The sequence below is a fragment of the Manihot esculenta genome, chromosome 1 (assembly GCF_001659605.2).
Source record: "Manihot esculenta cultivar AM560-2 chromosome 1, M.esculenta_v8, whole genome shotgun sequence".
NCBI classification, from domain to species: domain Eukaryota; kingdom Viridiplantae; phylum Streptophyta; class Magnoliopsida; order Malpighiales; family Euphorbiaceae; genus Manihot; species Manihot esculenta.
This window is the reverse complement of record NC_035161.2, coordinates 2,134,778-2,153,341: the sequence shown is the minus strand read 5'-3', so window position 1 is coordinate 2,153,341 and position 18,564 is coordinate 2,134,778. Positions and strand designations below refer to the sequence as shown.

The following is an 18,564-nucleotide window of genomic DNA, read 5'->3' as shown; positions in this document are numbered from 1 at the left end:
TCGCACTACTTGTAGATAGGGTGGACGATTTATAAGGAGCGAAGGGAAAGTACATAGACACATATGCCTACGATGCCCAGCTGGGCCAATTCCTCACTAGTGGTCAACTAGTCACCCCCTCTAAAAAGCCTTAGGAACAAAATGACATATGGCAGGAGTAGACATCAATGTCTCAGATAATACACTCCCTAATTATATACATGAAAAGTAATTACAAAGAATTGACTCAGCCCTCAACTTCCTACTATTTTATACTAATTTTCCCTAATATTGTTCCCTAGAAATTCCATTGTTGGAAAATTATAGTTTTTGTCTCTGAATCCTCTCGGACCTTGACACCTCGAGCCCCTTTTATCTATTTTGCAGATTTTCATTCCAAGATCATGGGTACTTTCATCATAAACGATTTATTTCACATTTGTGTCCCATCAAAATTGTTATATCTTGGATCCACGAGGAAAATAAAAAATAAAAATATAATTTTAAATTTATTAAATTAAAATTTTTTATTGAGTTATAAATAAAAATAAAAAATAAATAAATTCTATTTGTTTAGTTATTGATGTAGCTGAGAGTAGATTGGTGACGTGGCCGGAATGGAACTATGCTATGATTGGTTAGAACTTGCAATGGAGAAAATGTGAGGTGGTGGTGGGTAGTCACGACAGCCACTCCGACGCTCAAGTTAGTATCATGACAAGTAGAGAGAACACAACGAATTGCTTACAATTTTAGTGTTAGAGAACAACATACCTTTACTTTTGGGATCGTTCTCCTTTCATACTGTGAGAGGATGAAGATAAATATAGTGTTTCCTGAAAATCTGGCGATGATTTGGCCGGTTGCTCGATAATGAATATCATCGGCTAATTAGGTTGGTAATTCCGCGATCTTCGGTGAAATGGGAATATGCCTGATAATGGTAATTCTATGTCAAGACTCGCCTATTCGAGGATGGCGTGTCTTGACGATAGTCCGGGTGTTAAAGTATCCGGGTCTCCTCCTCGTATAGTGAAACCATGTTTTCTACTTATTAGATTCTTGCCACGTGACCCCTGTTCTGTTGTGACATATCATAACTTACTTTGCGCAGATGTTATGTAACATCAGAGATCCCCCATAACTAGTCTTTGTTTCTTCAGATTCGAAGGTGATATCTCCTATCGAGGTCCAAGACACATAGCCCTGCAAGATTGGTTCTTTGCCACTCACGTCGCTTCACCTACTGAACCTTCTGCATTATTTATCGTGTCACATTTAATATCGAAGGATTAAATTTCTTAGTTTCAAGAAATCCTTCATTAGAGATTGAAGCCTTGCTTTTTTTATTAAATTGATATTTGTTGATTGTTTTCTTTTCTTTAAATTGTAAACACATAGTTTGCATATATAAATTTTTTGCACGTCCGGTGGGATCTCTCTACCTTTTATCCCTTTCCTTTATCAATAATAATAATAAAAAAAATTAAGTCTCAAGTCGAAGAAACTTTGCCAAAGCTATAAACTACGACTCTACAAAACTTCCACCCAAGCATTGAGACTGCCAAACCTACAAGTCCTGCTTTTCTAAATCGAAGAGGTCTTCTTTACTGATACCTTTTAAACTCTTGAATCACACATATCAGAGGAAATAATTAAAGGATTGAATTTCTTTATTTTAAGAAATCATTCATTAGTGATCGAACCCTACTTTTATTATTAAATTCGTATTTGTTCACTGCTTTATTGTCTTTAAATTCCATATGCGAAATTTGTGTGTGCAAAATTTTGGTCACGACACAGATGTATATATAAGGGTAAGATGATAAAGATAAGACTAATGTGATTTTCTTAAATTTAAATGCCTTATAATTCACTTATTATCTTTATTTATTCTTTGTGACAAACTCTTAATTATAATCATCTCTTTCTATAGTATTTTGTAGTTATTTTTAATAGGGTGTAAATAAACAAAACTTTTTATAAGATATTTGAGACTCAAATCGATAAAAATTCAATTAGGCTCACTCGTTTTGTAAATAAGCTAAACTTAAACTCGATTTTTAGGCTTATTTAGTAATTAAGCCAAATTTCAATTCAATAGCAGTTAAATTTCGTGAACTCAGCTCGTTTTCGAGTTTATAAATAGACTCGATAACTAGCTTATAGAATTGCTTACAAACCAACTTGTTGAGGAGGTTGAGTTTATAATTAGGGGAGAGCATATTTCGATCTAAACCGAAAAATCGAACCGAACCGGTTGATTTCGGTTTATCGGTTCGGTTAGTCGGAACGATCGGTTTGATTCGATTAATATATTTAAAATTATTCAGTTTTCAGTTTGATTCGGTTTAAACATGTTAAATAACCGATCAAACCGAAAAAATCGATTTAGTGGCTAGGCCCGAGCCCGAGCCCTGACCTCTCGTACCCAACCCAGCACCCCAACCCCCTCCATCCCTTTCGGCCCCAAGCGTTCTCCACATTCTCCAATCTCCCGATTCCACCCCCGAATCCCTATTCTCCCGATTCCTCCCTCTGGCCTCTCCACACTCTCATAGTCGAATCCCTAACAAATCAATCATCAAATCCCATCAATCTCTTTCTCTTTCACGTGATCGTCAATCTCTTTCTCGTCGACCGTCGACCATCAACCTCTTTCCCGTCGATTTGCTGAGTATCGCCGCCGACCGTCGACTGTCTGTCCTCTTTCAGTGTCTTCTTTTCCGTCGATCTGCTGAACAAATTCACGAATCGCTCCCTATCGATCTCTTTCCCTCCCTCCCTCCCTATTGATTTGTTGAGTTTCGCCGCCACATGAGCCCAGCTGCTACATGGGTCAGAACCAGACCATCCTAAATTTGACGGATTGCCGAGGCTGTCTCTGAGTTTAAGCATCACGGCGGCATCATCACGTCGGCATCCTCGCTCTGCTGAGAGCGCGCAAAAGAGACAAGACAGAGTAGGAAAAAAGGAACAACGTTAGAACCCAGATGATCTGTTTTTTTTTTTTTTTTAATTCTTGTGTTGTGTTGTAAAATTAGGTTCAATGTATAAATTTTAAGCTTTTTCTGCAGGAATTTAGCAACTTCAGTATTTGGTGGTATAGAAATTTCTTGCTATTTAATTTACAGAAACTAATAATTCCTTTGCAGATTTCGGTTTGAACTGAACCGAATCGAACCGAATCAATTTTTATCGGTTCGATTATATCTTCATAATCGGTTTTTTCGGTTTTTAAAATTTTAACAATTCAGTTTTCGATTTTATCGGTTCGATTCGGTTCGGAACCGAACCGACATTGCACAGCCCTATTTATAATATCATAAGAGAACCAAGCTTAAATTTGAGTCTTCGTATTTTTATGAGGAGCTTGAGCTTTGTAATACTTGAATTAGCTTGGTGATTGCACCCTATGCAGATGTTCGACTGATTAAAATTCGAGAGCTTGTTTTTTTTTAAGTTCATAACCATGCTCATGCATATACTTATTTAACTAAAGCTCATTTAGCTTTAAACTTATTAAGTTTAAATAAAAAGTTATTAAAATTATAAAAAAAATCAAGTCATTTGTGAACCATTCTAGATTGCCTCAATAAGAGTTCGACTTGTCTTGACTCATTTAATTTATTAAATGAAATTAAGTCTGAGTTAATTGATATTTAGCCCATGTTTAAAATAAATAAAATTCGAGTTCTACTCAAGTTCGAAATAATTTTAACGAATCAAGGATTCATTTAACCCCATAATTTTTAGATAGAATATACTCTTGTGCTTTTTAGGTATGAAATATCAATAGAATTGCAGCTGAAAGGTGTATACATATATATAATCAGGTAAAAGACAAATCAAGTAATCTACTTAATTCCCAATATTTCCTTAATCAATTCTCCAAGCGTAAATCACATGAAAAAACTCTGAAGCACTCCTCTCTGCTGGCGAATCATACCTCACACCAATACCATCATCTCCTTTTGGATTAATCTTAGAGTCAGAACCTGCCAATCCAGGCTTGAAAATGAACAACCCATTGCCCTGCATGGCTGCTGATGCTGAGCTATTAAACAACCAATCATGGACGTCCCAGAAAATCTCTACCACCACATCGTCCACCATAGTCACTTTCTCATTCCCTCTAAATCTCCAATTCAAATTCATTACATGAATTACCTCAAAGCTGTCAATGCTGATCCACAGCTCAGGATCACCAATCCCTGATGACATTTCTATGACAATGTCGTGTTCTTTCTTCTCATTGTGTAGCATTGCTTTGCTGCAAAATATTTTCTTCCCATAAACATTTTCTTTCTTGCACAACAATATTGGTTCTATCAACGATGGTCTTTTTTTAGTTCTTTTGTAAGCATCTTTCTTTAAATCTCCGAGCATTAGGACAACCTCTTCATCATAAACTAGAGCCACATAATAATCCGAGGAAGGCTCAGGATTGTTCGTAAATTTTGCATGTCGAAAATCCCAGTAAATTTCTACTCGTTTTCCATCAACTTGGAAGGATTTTATACCTTTTCTTCCCCAAAACTGCCAACCCTTTAAATCAATCTTGCAAATGTAAGGATTTTCATTTGAAAAGTTTTCAACGCTAATTGTAAGAGAATAGTTCATAAGGTTTTTGTTCCATGTCACTGTTACGAGGCGAGAGGATTCTGCTACGTTGGCGTCATAGGTAAGGATGACACAACTTTGAGGAGCTTTGTTTGTTGATTGATCCTCAGTTTCTTTCTCGGATGACAGCGGCGACGGTCTTGGAACCGGAAATGGTTCGGCTCCCGATAGATGATTATGCATTTTCAGGTACCTACTAACCTCAGAGGGTTGGCCTGGATTTTATACGGCACCTGAAAGGTGACAAGCTTTCTTGAACAATGCCAAAAGTTGATTGAATGCACAGAATATGCAGATGAAATGGAAATGTAATTGAATTTGCAGGCATATGAATAGAAATATTCTGCGTGAGAAAGAAATTATAGATTTGAAATTCCCTGGAATCTAATACTAAGAAATGAAATGATATTGAAGAAATTAACTTCAGAGGATTTCATTGCAACTAAGGTTAGGTTGTCAGACAGGTGTCTGAAACATAAGTTGTTTTTTTCTTCCTTTCTGGTATTCTAAATTAATTTAACTGCCTGCAGTTGCTGTCATCAATTTTACAGGCTGGTTTGATGGCTAAATTTAGAAGCTGTGAAACAACCCAATGGCTGTCTCTGAATTGAAAAACCATCTTTAGTGATCAGTGCAAGATTTTCGCTAAATCTTCTCCAAATTTCAATTTTTTTTCCAAGAGATTAATTAGCAAGTTTGTTTTCAAACTATAATAATAATAAAAAAAAAATCTTTGAATGATATTAGTACTATACAAATTATTATTTTTCCTGATCGTTGTAACAATTTCCCTTTTCTTTTTCTTTTTCTTTTTTTTTTTTCACAAGTGGAAATTATAGAAAGTTTCTAAGCATATATGGTTGCCATAGAGAAACGAAAGGAAAAATACAATCATGTAGACAAAATATATATTTTTCGATATTACTACAAAAATAAGTATAAGGTAGCTAGATTGTAAATTATTGCTTTATATAGATCAATAACAATAGTTCGAGAATAATTGTTGAATATAAAACAATGAATTATTTATTTTTTATAATGGATAAAAAAATAGTATTTAAATTATAATTTTTAAAATATAAAATGAAGTTTTTATTAAAGTATATTATCATATATAATAAAAAAGTAAATTTTCTTTCTAACCATTTTAAATTGAAAAAATTACTTTTTGTTCCCAAGATATAGCGTAATTAATGGATTTGTCTTTTTATTTTTAAAATTCAACACATTTGTTTTTGAGATTTAATTCCGTCAAAATTAGAAGTCAGCTCCATTAAAAATGTTGTTAGTGATAGAAAAAAATGACCGAATTACTATTTATAAAATCCAACACTGTAATCCCTGTAATTTAATTTCTATAAATTTATATGTCATTTTCTCAAAAAATTAAAGAAAAAATATATTTTCGTCCTTAACATATTACATAATTAACAGATTTATTCTTCTATTTTTTGAATTTAATATTTTAGTCCCTAAAATTTAATTTCATCAAAATTTAAGGATAAAAATCTCAAACTCAATCTCCATAAACAAATAAAAATTTCAATAAATTTAAAATTTAAATTCAGGAAAGATAATAAAAATTAAAATATATAAAATTTAAATTGTTAAAAATAAAAAATTTAAAACTCAATAGAATTGCTTTTGTGATGCGCTCTCTGTCAATTACTGCGCGCTATTTGAAAAATTCATTAAAACTTCTTTGATATTTTAAAAAATGTACTAGTTAGTTTTTCAATTAATTATAGTCATTAAGTATTATAAAAAAAAATCTAAAATACCCTTAATATGGAGGGACTAATTAGTAAACTTTTTAATAATTTGAGAGACCAGCTAATAATTTTTTTCTAAATTATAGAAACTAAATAGTAAAATATTTAATGATAAAATTAATAGAGAAACTAATTAGTAAACTTTTTAAAATGTAAATTTTTCAAAATTAAAAGACTAAATAGCGAGTTTTTCTATATTATAAGGATTAAATAGTAATTTTTTCATTTTATTATTGATTTGGATATTTTTAGGATTATATTTATTATTCTTCTTTTCATCAAATAAAAATTATTGACTTAACATAAATTTTTTACGAAAAAATTTTAAATTTTAACGGAATTAAATCTCAAAAATAAAAGTGTTAAATTTTAAAAATAGAGAGATAAATTTATTAATTATACTATATTTTAAAAATTAAAAAATAATTTTTATTTTTTATATTAAATTAATTATTTATATAAATAAATTTTAACGGTGGATAACTATAAATAAAATTCTAATTTAATCCGAATTAGAATATTAATTTTTAAAATTAAATCTATTTTAAATTTAATTATAACTATTTAAATTTATCTTATTATAATTCGGTCAAATTAAATACCAAATATACTGATTCGTGGCTAATATATATAGCTTATTAGTTAGTGGATCACATGCTTGTAGGAATATTCTTAATCTTGTATCAGGCGTACTTATCATAGATGCCGTTAAAAAATATTAATATAAAAATTATATTATAAAATATTATTTTAATATAAATTAAATAGTAAATTTTAAAATGAAAAATCAATGAAATTAAATTATTTTTTTTTATAATTTTTTATAAAAATATTATAAAAAGTATTAATTAATAATTATATTTTATTTACTATACTTATATTTTTTAATTATATTTAAAAATTATTAATATTATAAAATATTATTTTAATACAAATTAAAAAAACATATAATTCTTCTTACATTTTCCTTCAAATATTAAAACATTAACAGATTAATCAAATCCTCCGATTTCATCGTCAGTGGAATCAATAAGGTTGGATTTATTATCCTAATCCTCAAATCCCACACTACTAGGGGTGAGCAGTATTCGGTTCAAAATGAAAAAATTGATCGAACCGAATTGATTTAAAAATTTGGTTCGGTTTTTTTATACATTTTGGTTCGGTTCGATTTTTAATTTCAAAAATTTTAGTTATTTCGATTGGATTTGATTTTAATTAGAAAAAATTGAACCGAACCGATTAGTAATAATAATATATTTTTTCAATAATATAGAGAAATTAAATTATATTAAGATTAAAATATTTTAATTAAATTTTAAAATATTAAAAATAAAGTGTAAAAACTAAAAAAATTATTAAAAATTGAAATCAATCAAACCGAACTGAATCGAACCGAATCAGACCGGTTCGGTTCGATTCGTTTTCTGATCAAAATCGGTTCGATTTTTATAAACACTAGAATTTCAATTTTCAGTTTATTCAGTTCGATTCGATTTTAAACCGAACCGACCTAATGCTCACCCCTACACACGACATATCCTCCTAAAGAAAAGGAAAAAAGCGAAATATAATTTACCCACCCATTCTCATCAATTTTTATTTTATTTCATTTACTTTTTTAATTTATAAATAATTTAATTTTTATGATACATAAATTATAAAAATTACATAAATTATTTTATAGTTTGAAGGTTAAAAGTTAGGATGAAGCTAAAGTTTTGATGGGTAAATTGATTTTTTTTTTTTTGAAAAGTTTGGGAAATTAGGTATTTAGGAAAAATAAAAATAAAAATTTTGATATTTATAAAAATCGAATCGAATCGATTTTAGTAAAAAATTTAATCAAACTGAATTGCTCTAATTCAATTTAATTTGATTCGATTTAAATTTTTAATAAATATTTTATTTTTTACATTTTATTTTTAATATTTTAAAATTTAATTAAAATATTTTAATTTTAATATAATCTAATTTCTTCATGTTATTAAAAATCGATTTGATTTGATTTTTTTAATTTTTTATTAAAATTAAATTAAATCAAAATAATTAAAATTTTTAAAATTAAAAATTAAATTAAATTAAAATAAATAAAAAATTAAATTAAAATTTAAATTAATTTAATTCAATCGATTTTAAATCCAATATTACTGCCGGTAATTAAATCATAATGAATACAATACAAGAAGACACCAAAATAAATCAATCACTCAACCCAATTCCACAGTTAACAATAATCATCCAGATTAACTCTAAACAAGCACTACCCATTTCTTTCCTCTCATTCTTTTGCCTCCCTCAATATCCAAAATGGGATTAATAACAAGAGAAAAAGCAAGAAAATTGAGTGATAGATATGAGAAACAAGAGCAGCACAAAGAAATTAAATGATGCTAGTTTTAAAAGAAGAACCCAAAAGCAAGAGCAGCCAAAGATGCAAACAAAGCGGGAATATAAGCAGAGGAATCAGAAGTAGGACTTGGTGCTGGTGCATCAGTTGCTGCTGCTGCCATTTGCATGGCGGAGAAAGCCATCAACACAACCATCAAAATGACCAAAACCTTCATCTTCATTGCTTCCATATCTTGGAAAATAATATTTTCGCAGGAAAATAAAATTTTGAAAGGAGAATCAGGGTCTAAGACTCCTCTTTAAGATGGATTGTGTAGAAAAGAGGAATGGTAGAGAGAAGAAGAGATGACAAGGGCTCGTTTGGTTTATGGATTGGTTTATATATGGGGGGAGAGAAGGAAGAGAGAGAAAGCGAACGTTAAGAGAGAAGCAAAGACAGGGTGGCGGCAGGGGACAAGGTTTCCCATACAGCTGGCATTATGATTTTTTTTTTGTTGTCTGCTCACCTGCTGTTTTGGAAGGTAGATAAATTATAAAATAGTTAACTGTTAATCAGATTAAATAATTTTTATAATTTGGTTTCACCAATCACGTAGTTTATTTAAATTAACTTTTAAAAATAAATAAAAATATATTGTTAAATTTTCTTTTTTTTTCTTAAATTGAAAATATTTCTTGAACAAATATTATTTGTGGCAAGCAGTATTTGGTTTAAATTAAAAAAATCGATCGAAGTGAGTTCATTTAAAATTTCGATTCGATTTTTTATTCATTTTGGTTCAGTTTAATTTTTAATTTCAAAAATTTCAGTTATTTCGATTCGATTTGGTATTGATCAGAAAAAAATTAAAAAAATCGAACTGAACTTATTAATAATAATAATATATTATTTTTAATAATACAGAGAGATTAGATTATATTAAATTTAAAATATTTTCATTAAATTTTAAAATATTAAAAATAATGTGTAAAAAATAAAAAAGTATTAAAAATTCAAATCGATCTAACTGAATTAAGTCAAATCGAATCAGACTGATTTGATTCGATTTAATTTTTAATTAAAATCGATTTGATTTTTATAAATATCAAAAATTTTAATTTTTAATTTATTTAATTCGATTTAATTTTAAACTGAACCGAACTATTAAATCCCTTATCGATATTATCAAAATTATAATAAAAAAAATAAAATAGATGACATAATGAAATAGTAAGAATTTTTTAAATATAATCTCAAAGTATAAAAGTTAAGTAATTAATTATGATAATTTATATAAATTATTTTATAATTTACCCAAATTTTATGATTGGTTTTTGCTGATATATGTGTGGGAAAAAAATTTTTGAAATCACAATCATTATTGTTTTTTATTTTTTAAGATGAATGAGTTGTTTGAAAAGGATTTCCAAAAGGTTTGGTGGTTGAATGGAATTGTTTATGCTAAACCTACCATGTGCTTTCCAACATGGTTTGTGTGGACTTAATCATTGGTATGGCTTATAAATAGAATTAATTATTAGCAATTCTTTTAAAATTTACTTTTATTATTGAAAAAAGAATTCAAGTGCTTTAATTTATTGATGTTTGAGTGGTTTTTAAGATTAATCATTTTAAATTTAAATTTTAATAGAAGTTAATAATATCAAAAAAAAAATGAAAAACTGAGAATAAGTTGAGATTTTTTTAAAGAAAAAATTGAAGTGTTGATCATTTCTTAAAATTAATAATTAAATATAATATTTAATCTTTTGATTTAATCTCTATTTAATAATAATTTTAATAAAAATATTTAGCCTCAGTCGCAATGCTAATATTTAAAAATTATGAAAAATTATTTTTTTATAATATTTGACTAATTATTATTAGAATAATTATTAATAATTAAAATTGCAAAATATTACTAATTGAATTTGTGTCAATTGAATTTGTGCCGACTTATCCATTAAGAGAGTAAAATATTCATTTTCAAATATTAAAGTGTTTCATATTTAAAATTTAAACTTAAAATCTCCGATTATTAGAAAAAAATCAATCTAATTCTATTAGAAATTCTCCCCTCTTATTTTTAACTGAATTAACAAAATCAATGGGATTAATTGAAAAATTTTCCATCCTAAGATTCTCTATATAAAAGTATGAAATGTACAATACTAAGTGTTAAAAAGCTTTAACTCAGTGTATATAGAGTAGTTTAACCACTTCTCTCTATCTTTTTTCTATCTGAGGAACTAGTCCTCAGTCGGAATCACAGCTTTTTCTGCTCTTTTCAGACGGGAAAGTCTTCTTTTTTCTCGTCTAAATCTGTGGATTTTTTCTCCTCTTTCGAATAGGAGGTGTGTATTATTTTATTTATATTTGTTTATCTATTGTTCCGGATGGATAAAAAAAAATTGGAAGGAGGACTTTGTTTGGTGGTGACTATTCTCTTAGAGTCGATATCAGGCTTTCTACTATTATTAGTGACTCTCAATCACCGGTGAGTAAGCGGAGCTCTAGTTACCACCCTCATGCAGTTACCGTTCATTGATGTTTTTCTCTATGTCATTTAGTTTTCTTCTCTCCTTAGCTTTGGTCCCTACTCTTGGAGATACAAATCATCTCTCTTTTAGATCTTACATTTTGATCGAGTTGTTTGAACTTGCATGTTATCCTTTTGAGGGTTGAGCCTCAGATATAGAGGTATTGATGATGAAATGTTGGCTATCAAGGTTTCTGTATTGATGCCTTCGAAGGTTGATACTCAAATGTGCACTGCGTGAAGCTCCTCCAGATCTTTCTGTTAGGGTTAGGGTTAAAGACTTGTGATATGCAAGACGTACTTTATTGTCTTAAAAACATGCTCATGTGAATGAAAATTATTTTCCTTACTAATGTCTCTTGCTATATTGACTCGTCAATGACTCACTTCAGTTGAGTGTGTGTTAATACATGTGATATGAGATTTAATTTTGACTGTTGATGGTAAGTTATTTGATGATGGAATTTTTTAGACTGTTGATTGTAATTTATGCTCTATAAATTGGGTGTAAAAAATTGTGTTTGTTGAGTTCTATGAATAAGCTTGTAAACAGGGTTATAAGTTTTTTGGAGTGAAATGGCATCGTTCCATCAGTACGATTAACTAATTAATTGAATCAAATCAGATTGAATTATTTTAGTTCACTTTAATTCAATTTTTATTATTTCTGTTCGATTCACTTTATAAGAAACATGAAATTCGAATTTTAATTTTTCTAATTCTATTCGATTTTGAATTGAACTAATTGACCGATTACTCATTCCTACTTGATTTTTGTTGTTAGTTTTCTTCTCTTGCATTTTTATCATTTTTTTTTTCTTTTTTTGATCTAGTGGGATTTTCTTTTCTTTAAACATCACCAAACTAAGGGTATGTTTAGTATGGGTTAATGGGTTATATATTGTAGAAACAATAGTTAGCCTCATTTAACTGATTCTTGCAGATTATGCAGAGCTTATAAAATAATATACAAGGATTTTAAATGAAAATAAAGACAAGACGTCAGGAGTTTGGATGACATGGCTTTTGAGTTCACTAGAAATTAGGGGTGAGCATTCGGTCGGTTCGGTTCAAAATCAAACCAAACCGAATAAACCAAAAATCGAAATTTTAGTGTTTATAAAAATCGAACCGAACCGATTTTGGTCAAAAACCGAACTGAACCGAACCGGTCTGATTCGGTTCGATTCGGTTCGGTTTGACCGGTTTCATTTTTAATAAATTTTTTATTTTTTATACTTTATTTTTAATATTTTAAAATTTAATTAAAATATTTTAATTTTAATATGATTTAATTTATCTATATTATTGAAAAAATATATTATTATCACTAATCGGTTCGGTTTGATTTTTTTGGTTTTTTTTATCAAAATCGAACCGAACTGAAATAACCAAAATTTTTGAAATTAAAAACCAAACTGAACCGAAATATATAAAAAATCGAACCAAATTTTCAAATCGATTCGGTTCGGTCGATTTTTTCGATTTGAACCGAATATTGCTCACCCCTACTAGAAATATGTGTTTGATTGAGATTTCTAATTTATACACTATCCTCTGTTTAGATTCTGTCAAGTAGTTTTGATAAACAACGTTTAATTAAAATGATATAATACTAATGAGAGGTTAAAAATTAAAAAATATTATTAAATTAAAATGTGAGTTTTAAATAATTAATAAAAAAATTATTTATAATAAAAAAATTTTAATATATAAAATTATAAAAATATTTAAAAAATATTTAAAATATAAAATTAATTTATAAATGGTGAAATTTTCGTAACATAATATTTGTAATATTATGTGTATATTTATTATGTGTATAATTTTTCATATCTTTATGTTTTTATTAAAATCTCCATATATCAATTTTTTTAATAAATTTTATTTTTTAAATTAAAAATTAAACAATAAAAAAATAAATATCTCATTAAAATATATTTTTCACAGAAAATATTTTTTTATAAAAAATATTTTTTAAATATAAATTATTTTCTATGAAATAAACATAATCTTAATATATAATTTTAATTTTCAACATGATAAGCCTCTTATAATTTCTCTTAGTTTGATATATTCTAATATTGCACAAAAAATGAGCTTAACAGAAGTGCCCAAAGAAACATTTAGCGGTAAACATTTGAGATTTTGTAATTTTTTTAAAAAATATTTTTTCATAAATATAATTAATAATAAATTCGTGATATTTATAAATATAGCAGCACAATTTGGATTCGCTTTTAATATTATAAGTATATTAAAGTGAATAATTTAATTTATTCAATTATTTAATCAATTTAGTTAATAATATTTAAAATAAATTGAAATTAAGAAGCATTAATTGATGCAAAGCAGAGAAAGCCTCGTCGGGAAAGGAGACTTCAAATCCAAATCCAAGTCAGGCTTTAAGAAGCATTACTTGCAGGGCAAGTAAATTAACGTCCTCCAAAATCCAAATTCCTTGTGTTTCTTCCTTTCTCATACATGGAGCGTATTCACCTTTCAACACTCCGACTAATCCCACAATCGGAGCTATCAGAAACAGACCTCCTTCGCCTGCGCCGAGCATCATCATTTCAAGTCTACATCAACCTCTCCTACCATGTCCACCGCCGATGGATTTGCCTCTCACCCGATGGCACACCAACGACTCTTCGCAGGTTACGTGAGCAGCCAGCCTCTGTTGGTTTCTGGTTTGATTTTAGCCTCTTCAAGAACAAGAACAAGCGTGCCTTGTTCAAGGCTATTTCGCCAACTTTGGATCATCTTGGAGTCGACTCGCGTTGTCATGTTAGACTGGTTTTAGATATAATGGAGAAAGTTAACCAGATTAGCTGCCGAATATCCAAGAAACGCAAGGTTTTGGCACTGGAGTTCAAGATAGCGAGCAAAAAGATTACGCTGTTGGATGAGAGAAGAATGATGGAAGGAAACAATGGGATGGTTCCAACGGCTCGCAAGTCAAGGATACTGAAGTGTGTGAAAGTTGGTGAGAATGAAAATTGCAGCATATGCATGGATGAGATTGTTGAATTTGGAGCGAGCATGCCTTGTGGTCATCATTTTCATGGAACCTGCATTCTCAAGTGGCTAGAGAATAGCCACTATTGTCCTGTCTGTCGTTTCGAGATGCCCACTGAGACCTGAATGATATTTCTTCTTTTTCAATTATTAGTTAATTTGGGTTTTTGATGAATTTGTATACGAAACTGAGAACACAAATGCATGTAGAGATGATTTTTGTTAGGTGAATTAATACGTATCCAGAATTCTTCTGCATTTGTTTATTCTGAATTAACTATTCAGTTTTGAATACTTGAATTATTCATGCATAACCCTTTAGCAGAAGCTGCTTACTGTACATTAAGCATATCATCTTAATAAAATAAGGAAAAATTACTATTTAGTTCCTGTAAGATAGAAAACTCACTAATTAATTTTTTAATTTTAAAAAGTCTATTGATTAAGAATTAAAATATCATATTAATATATAGATTCTACTATATTTTGAATAATATCTTTTAATTTAGATAATATATCAAATTTAAATTGAATGAGTGTATACACTCAGAGCTGCGTGCAAGAATTTCTATTTTACAAATTAAAGGTTTAATTACCAATTGTGGATTGGTTTTAGATGTGCCATTCTGTTGGGGATCACCTTGGTATCTAGCTAGACAGCTGGGTTGGTGTAGTGTATGAAGGCTGAATTTTGAAGCCCTCCTCATCCATGGTCTTCAATTGGCCTAGGACAAGTTGAGGTGGAAAGTCCAATTGATACGCTATCTACTGTACATCTGGAAAATCTGAGACTCCAGAACCTGATCATACATTGTCATGCTCTTCTGGACAGTCACCAGGAAGTTTGTCTATCCCTCTCTTTTTTGGTTTTTTTGATAGGGGTGGAGGATTCCTTGAATTATGTGAAACTTTACTACCCACTCCCACTTTTCCTCGTTTTCTTCTTCCCCTTTTGCACGACTTGTTTTTTTCCTCCCCCCTTCTTCGTATAACCTCTTTGATTTCACCCAAAAGAATTCCACACACAGTCATTCTCAGGCCTTTTCTCAAACATCTGTGTCGCACAATGCAGTATATTCAAAAACAAAAATGAGTGCTGCATACAGTTGTTTGATTTCAAATTTTGTCTTTTTCTTTTTATCATATTTGTCATGGAGCATCATCTCTTGAGGTACGATCACATGTGCAAAAGCCGTTGCTATTATTTAAAGCAATGGCTTCCTACACTTGAACTGCACTACCAGTTAGCATCTCCTAGTGTATATATAGTTGAAAATTTATGTTACTAATATTTACCAACTTGGAAATCTTATATATGTAAACACTGGTAAGGACATTTCTGTGTCCTTAGATCTTCTCTACTGCTAATTAAAATTGATCACAATCAAGAGTTTCAGCATAATTCCATATGCTACGAGCCATAGTGGGTTTGTTTTGGCCTGAGACCATTTTGAATTTCTCTCGCCTACCTCTATTGTTGGCGGAGGTTCAAAGCTTTGGATCAAGGGGGGTGCTTAGATCTGTGTCAATTTTTAGATTGATGGTGTTAATTGATTTGAACAGAGAAAAAAAGGTTGTGATGAAAGAATCGAGGGGTCGGACAGGAAAAGTTGAGATGAGAGGTTGATGGTGCAAATTTTCCTTTTCTTGCAGCAAGATAATATTTTTTATTTGTTAAATCTTTGGTTGGGCGAGAGGAATCGCCGTTAGCTTTCATAACCTGTTAATAAATTCACAATCATCATTGCACTAAACCAGCAACGAGCTTACAGACAAATCTCAACCAGTTAGTCCCAATCTAATTCCATTTCTCCCAACTGGCAATATTTGGATTGTTGGAAGAGCTTTCTCCCCTTCCTAGCTTGAGCTTGACATACATTCTGATTCTCTGCATAACTCTTTTTGGGTTTGCTCTCTCTTGCTTGAATATCACAACATTCCTTTCCTGCCAAATATAATATATAGAACCTAAAAAAGCTACCCTTCTAGCCTTAGCAGTTAAAGACTTTCTAGTAGCTTTTCTAGAGAAACAGCTTACCTCCCTCCTCCAACTTAAACAGTTCCTTCTTATTTCACATTTCTGCAATATTCTAGACCATATGCTACTGGAAAATAGGCAATTAAAAGAACAAATGATCCACATTTTCTTTCTGAGCATGACAAAAAGTTGCATAAAGCATTCGAGACGAGTCCTCATCCAACCAACCTCATTTTTACTGCTAATTTCCCTTGTATTGCAAGCCAAGCCATAAAATGTGTGTAGGCAAAACACTACTCTCCCAAATTAGCTTCCACCAAGTAACCTGCATCCCTCTACACCTACTTTCTTTCCAAGCGCTAGCCATATAGTACTTTCCAGTTTTAGTGAGTTACCAGTTGATAGCATCCTTAAACTTTTATTTAATTCTAAAAGTTTCAACTTCCCTCCATGCCACGTCTCTTGTTCTATTCATCGAGTCAAGTGACACTCATCTTTTCCCCCCTCCAATATCCTTTAACTTTAGTCCTTTTAGGCACATCGATATCTCTAATATAGGAAACCTATCAATCAAATGAACTCCATTCATCCAGGGATCAAAACAAAATGACATATCTCCCTTCCTAATTTGATAGGAAAGTATCTTTTAAAGATTCCCTTAATCCTACTAAGTGCCTCCAAGTCCAATTTGCCTCTATTGGTTTGGTTATACCAAAAAATTCAACTACTTCAATTTATTTCTAATCACCCAAGTGGCTCACAAAGATGCCTTAGAAGTCAGCAGACTCCAGATGGGCTTGCTCACTGCAGTTTTGTATTCCAAGAAACAATATCTTTTATGCCCAATCCACCTTCTCTTCTGGGCTTGCATATCTTTTGCCATGCCTTAACCCTTCTTTTCTCTCTATTAGACACACCATTCTATAAATAGCATATGCATCTTCTATCAATTTCCTTCAAAATAGCTTTTGGCAGGATAAAAATACTACACCAATATACATGAAAGCTTCTGAGCACAGAATTAGTCAATTGTACTCTTCCCACATATGACAAGTGCTTTGTTGTCCAAGAGTCAATTCGAGCAGTGATTCTATCCACCAAAATATAGCAATGTTGCTTTTTAACACCTGTGGACACCAAAGGTATCGCTAAATAAGTGATTGGAAGGGAACCTTCTCTTATTTTATGCATTTGTAAAATTTATTGGTTCTTTGAAATTGGCACCCTAGCAAAGAACTTAGAGCTTTTAGCCTCATTGACATGTAATCTTAACACATGTTCAAAATATCTCAAAGCTTCTCCTAACCCACTCTCACTATCCCTGTGACTGAATAAAAACAAGTTATCTACAAAACAAAGATGGTTTAATTTGAATACTTTGTAACCCTTATGAAACCTGAAATTATTAGGCAGTTTGATGGTTAGAAACCTACATATGTATTTCATAGCAATCACAAACAATAAGGGGACACTGGGTCTCCCTATCTCAAACCCTTCCTCCTTGAAAAAAAACCCTTCTAGGCTACCATTAACCATGATAGAAAATTATAGTGTTCTCAAATAACTAATAATCCAGTCAACGGAGAGTATTGAATTTATAAAAAATAAAAATTAAAAACACAAATTAAAATGGAATAAGAAAGAGCGATAATGATCGGCTATTCCAAGTCTACTTTCTCTTCTTGAAAGTTCAACTCTAATATGAAATCTTATTTAAACGAAAATTAAAACTCTTATAATTTTAGAGCAAAACTTTTATTTTTTGCTCTAAAACTTTTATTTTTTATAATTTTTTTTTCTCACAAAAAACAATGTTTAGCTTAAAATCACATCCACTACTGTAAATTTTCACTCGACCTCAAAATACAAACAAATTACAACTCAAAATAAACTTGAATTTCAATAAATATGTATTCAAATAATTTTAATTTTTTTAAATAAAAAATATATTATATTTATTATTTTAATATAAATATAATCATCGAAAATAAATTAAATGCAAATAGATCATTTATATAATGAAATAGCCGTTTTACATGATAATAATAATAATAATAATAATAATAATAATAATAATAATAATAATAATATACACTTTAATAAAATAATTTATTATTTATTTTTATATGCACTATATATAAATTATTTATATCTTTATTCTTTTATTAAATATGATATTTTAAAAAGTATTTTATTACTTTTCTTATGTAAAAATTTAAACCCTTAATTTTATACAAGCATTTAAAAAAAAATTAAAAAGTAAAATAAAAAACAGAAATCCGTCGCAACCTACCCTAACCAGTGAGTTTTCTGTACACAG

General features: G+C 29.8%; 3 protein-coding genes across 3 annotated transcripts; 1 reads left to right on the top strand and 2 right to left on the bottom strand.

Moving 5' to 3' along the window:
• Positions 1 to 3,858: 3,858 nt before the first annotated feature.
• On the bottom strand, positions 3,859 to 4,785 carry LOC110623952. Its single transcript, XM_021768989.2, has one exon. The coding sequence runs from the start codon at positions 4,783 to 4,785 to the stop codon at positions 3,859 to 3,861; it is 927 nt and encodes a 308-aa protein (XP_021624681.2).
• Positions 4,786 to 8,472: 3,687 nt separating this feature from the next.
• On the bottom strand, positions 8,473 to 9,080 carry LOC110629453 (arabinogalactan protein 12). The gene has a single exon (XM_021776428.2). It carries the CDS (start codon positions 8,954 to 8,956, stop codon positions 8,774 to 8,776), a length of 183 nt encoding a protein of 60 aa, XP_021632120.1. The 5' UTR covers positions 8,957 to 9,080; the 3' UTR covers positions 8,473 to 8,773.
• A 4,631-nt stretch (positions 9,081 to 13,711) lies between these two features.
• Positions 13,712 to 14,514, top strand: LOC110621047. Its single transcript, XM_021765484.2, has one exon. It carries the CDS (start codon positions 13,730 to 13,732, stop codon positions 14,390 to 14,392), a length of 663 nt encoding a protein of 220 aa, XP_021621176.1. The 5' UTR covers positions 13,712 to 13,729; the 3' UTR covers positions 14,393 to 14,514.
• The last annotated feature ends 4,050 nt before the right edge of the window (positions 14,515 to 18,564 follow it).